Source organism: Adiantum capillus-veneris, chromosome 24 (genome assembly GCF_014529385.1).
Source record: "Adiantum capillus-veneris isolate H3 chromosome 24, ASM1452938v2, whole genome shotgun sequence".
NCBI lineage: Eukaryota > Viridiplantae > Streptophyta > Polypodiopsida > Polypodiales > Pteridaceae > Adiantum > Adiantum capillus-veneris.
In genome coordinates this window covers 14,289,898-14,293,726 of record NC_140954.1, presented here as the reverse complement: position 1 = coordinate 14,293,726, position 3,829 = coordinate 14,289,898, and the positions used below count along the sequence as shown (strand labels likewise).

The following is a 3,829-nucleotide window of genomic DNA, read 5'->3' as shown; positions in this document are numbered from 1 at the left end:
ATACCAACTTTTTCATCTAAACTAACATAATATAGAGGAAGGGGGAGCCCCATACACGTGTCAAAATCTGCGATATGAAGGCTAAGTATTAGTTTGTATTATGAGTGTTGGGAGAAAGCTAACCAATGAAAATTTGCCTCTTTTTGTAGCTGGACTACACGGTCTCATCTCTCTACAGTTTTAGTAGTTTCAAGTTAAGTGTTTTACTTCCACGTCTCTAGTGGGACTAAAATTAAAACGGATTTGAAGAATAATATCACTAAAACTACAAATACAAAGCGGGACCCGGCTCTAAGATAAACAAAACTGTTGAAAATTAAACTACGGGTCGATCCCACATGTTAGTGAGGCAAGCAAGGCTAGTTGAGTTGATGAAAAGTAAACTATGTTAGTTTAGAGCGATTGAACTATTTTCAAACACTCCCAAAGGTCGTGGGTTCAATTTGCAGGAAACCTCAGAGCGGGTGAGCGTCAAAGCCAATCGGTTACGAAAGGATAAAAGTCACAAAAGTGACTGCCCTTTCGCCGAAACAATCAACCACCACTTGGTTTAGAGCGATTAAACTATTTTCAAACACTCCGCAAAGGCTAGTTCAGTTGATGAAGAGAGCGTTTCCATCAGGCCTGTGTAGCAAGACGAGAAGTAGCAAGCCCCTTTCATCGCAGCACCTGCAGAACCTCTCCGACGGGCTCTCCCTTGATAAGGCTCTAGACGACCTCCTAGGCCCCTCCTGTAGCAGCCCTAAACCTCCATACACACATACTCCTCTTCACGAGTCTTTCTACATCCCCCTGCTCAAGGCCTGCCTAAAACTCAAGGCCCTGCCCCAGGCGCAGCGCATCAATGCCCATCTCTGCCATAGCATCCCCAGCCTCTCCACCTTCCTTGGGGAGAATCTCCTCCTTACCTTGGCCAGATGCGGTGCCATCAGTGACGCCCTCGCACTGTTCGAATCCCTGTCTCAGAGAACGGTATTTTCTTGGACTGCCATCATCTCAGGTTTATCTGATTACGGACACGCTTATGATGCCCTCCGTATGCATGAATGCATGCTGGAGGATGGCTTAGAACCTGATGCGTACACGTTCGTGAGCCTCTTCAAAGCATGTGGTACCATCTCTGACCTTGAGACTGGCAGAAAACTGCATGATGCAGCAAGGATCAAGGGCTTCATGTCAGAAATGATTGTTTTGACAGCTCTCCTGAGCATGTATGCTAAATGCGGTGCTCTTGAAGAGGCTGAGGATGTCTTTTGTTGTTTGTGCCAGCCTGACATTGTCTCTTGGAATGCTTTGCTTTGTGCCTACATTGACCACGGAGAAGGAGAGAAGACTTTGCTGCTGTATTTGCAAATGCATGAGGAAAGGATGTATCCATCGCATCATACTGTAGTCATTGCCCTCAAAGCATGTAAATGTGCTGCAGACGGTGGAGATGCTGAAGCCGCTTTGGAGGTTGGCCGAGCCTTGCATTCATATGCACGAAAGCATGGAATCGAATCTCAGATTTTTGTACAAACCACCCTTGTAAGTATGTATGGCAAATGTGGGAACATTATGGAGGCAGAGAATGTTTTCACAGAGCCGCTCCAACATCATCTATCTCTATGGAATGCTATGCTTTCTGCTTATGTCGAGCAAGGCCATACACAGAAGGGTCTGCAGCTCTTTGGCCAGATGTTAATGGAAGGGGTGAGCCCAGATGAGCGAACATATACTGTCGCCCTTCAAGCATGTGTAACTTGTATGGAAAGGGATGGAGTTAAATCAAGCACCCAAACATTGTGCCTCCAGATTGGAGAAGCATTACATTATGACGCAGAGGTTGGAAATTTTACTTCTAGTGTTTATGTTGGTACAATTCTCTTGAGTCTCTATGGGAAATGTGGGTTGATTGCAAAAGCGGAGAGAGTTTTTGACGGATTGTCTGAACATACTGCTATTGCTTGGAATGCCCTGCTATGTGCTTACATTGACAGTGGGCAAGGGGAGAAGGTTGTAGATTTGTACAAACAAATGCAGCTGGATCACGTGCCATTGGATGCTACTTTGATTCTCTCTGTTCTGCAAGCTTGCAATGAAATAGGTACTCTAGGTGTTTGCTTGCGCCTGCATTTTGATGTTATGACTTTGGAGCATGATGTGGACTTTTGTCTGCGAAGTGCTCTGATAAATGCATATGGAACTTGTGCAAACATTGCAGATGCTGAATCAGTTTTGCATGGGTTTCCACACCTTGACGTGGCGTCGTGGAATGCATGTATTGCAGGATATGCTATGGAGGGCAACATCACGGCAAGTGCTCTTTCATTTGAGGAAATCCAATTTGCAGGTTTAATCCCAGATGGGGTAACCTATGCATCCATTATCTCTGCTTGCAATCATGCTGGCCTTGTACAGAATGCTATGGAGTACTTTGTACTGATGGGTTCACTCCATGGCATATCCCCAGATGCGAAGCATCTTGTGAGTATCTCAGACCTGCTTGGTCGTGCAGGGGACTTTAGGAGGGTGAACAGTATTTTGCAAAGAATGTCAAAACATACTGACCTGAACATGTGGTTATTCTTATTGGGAGCCTGCCGCACACATGGCAATCTGGAACTGGCAAAGCAGGCGTTTGAGTATGCAGTGGATCTCGAACCAGAGCAAGCCACGGCATATGTTTCTATGGCGAACATGTATGCTGAGACTGCAGAGGTTGAAGTAGCTGCAGAAAGTGGCTGAGTGGAAGATGCAATGCGCATTTTGCTGCTTCAGAACATACTACCGAACACCATAGGAGAGGGAACTTAGTCTATGACATAGTCGGGCGGTGCGTGCCATGCCACCCGGCCTCACCTCCTCGAGGTGACCTCGTGCATGTCTAGCCTCATGGACTGGCCATTGGCACTCTACAAGTGTAGGTAGCCACATTGGCCATGTTCACACTAGTACTCCCAGACACTGGCCACCCATCCCGACTGTGTTGCACACCAGGTCCCTTTTCCTGTGATGGGACATAACAGCTGGGCAGGTGATTATTGACGGGAGAAGAAGTGGAAGAAGAAGAGGAAGAGGAAGCAGCAGCTTTTCTCAGTTGGTAAGGCTGAACCAAAAACAGGTCACTTGAAGACCATAAGCAGGAAAGGTGGCAAAACAAGGTAGGATATGAACCGTCATCTGTGGGTGCAACCTTGATGCCAGAATGGCAGAGATGACATAAATATCCTCTGCAATAAGAGTGACAGTGACATGGAACAACCAGATTATTGATTTGGCCAGCAGAATTGTCACTGCCATCGAGTCACTTCAGCTAGTGGAAAAACACTCTCTGTCCTCAACTGCAACAAAGTAACCCGGGTTTCAGATTGTGGTTATTGTAGGTATGAATACCAACTACAATCTTAGGTTTCAAGTTAAGCAAGGTGCCAGACAACAGGCAAAAGCAAAAGACAGGGACGGGGTAGAACACCAGTTCTCATAGCCTTGTGGTTCTAGCAAATGTGAGGTCCATTATAAGCCTCTCAAAATTTAAGGGTTCAACTTGCTGAATCAAGCTCCAATCTAAGCATTGTAGTTTCCATGATTATGGTCATTCATATGAGCACATGGCTTTCACATATAGAAAGTCCAAGTCAAGGGTTCTTGAAACTATGAAACTTCAGCCCAATTTCAAGCCAAGGATTAACAAGCTTTGGGTATCCTTGTCACGTCTCTTTATGACAATCATGTGTAGCACAAGGAGATACTCTTGCAACTATAGAAAGTTTAGCCCATATATGAAGTCTATCTATAGCATATATAGAGAGAGTTTTATTAGTCCCTCTCCTTTAGTCACGTACATTGT

At 45.4% G+C, this 3,829-nt stretch overlaps 1 protein-coding gene across 1 annotated transcript; it reads left to right on the top strand.

Moving 5' to 3' along the window:
* The first annotated feature begins 569 nt into the window (after positions 1-569).
* Positions 570-3,568, top strand: LOC147425984 (pentatricopeptide repeat-containing protein At5g27110-like). Its single transcript, XM_086498923.1, has one exon. It carries the CDS (start codon positions 601-603, stop codon positions 2,725-2,727), a length of 2,127 nt encoding a protein of 708 aa, XP_086355049.1. The 5' UTR covers positions 570-600; the 3' UTR covers positions 2,728-3,568.
* Positions 3,569-3,829: the final 261 nt, after the last annotated feature.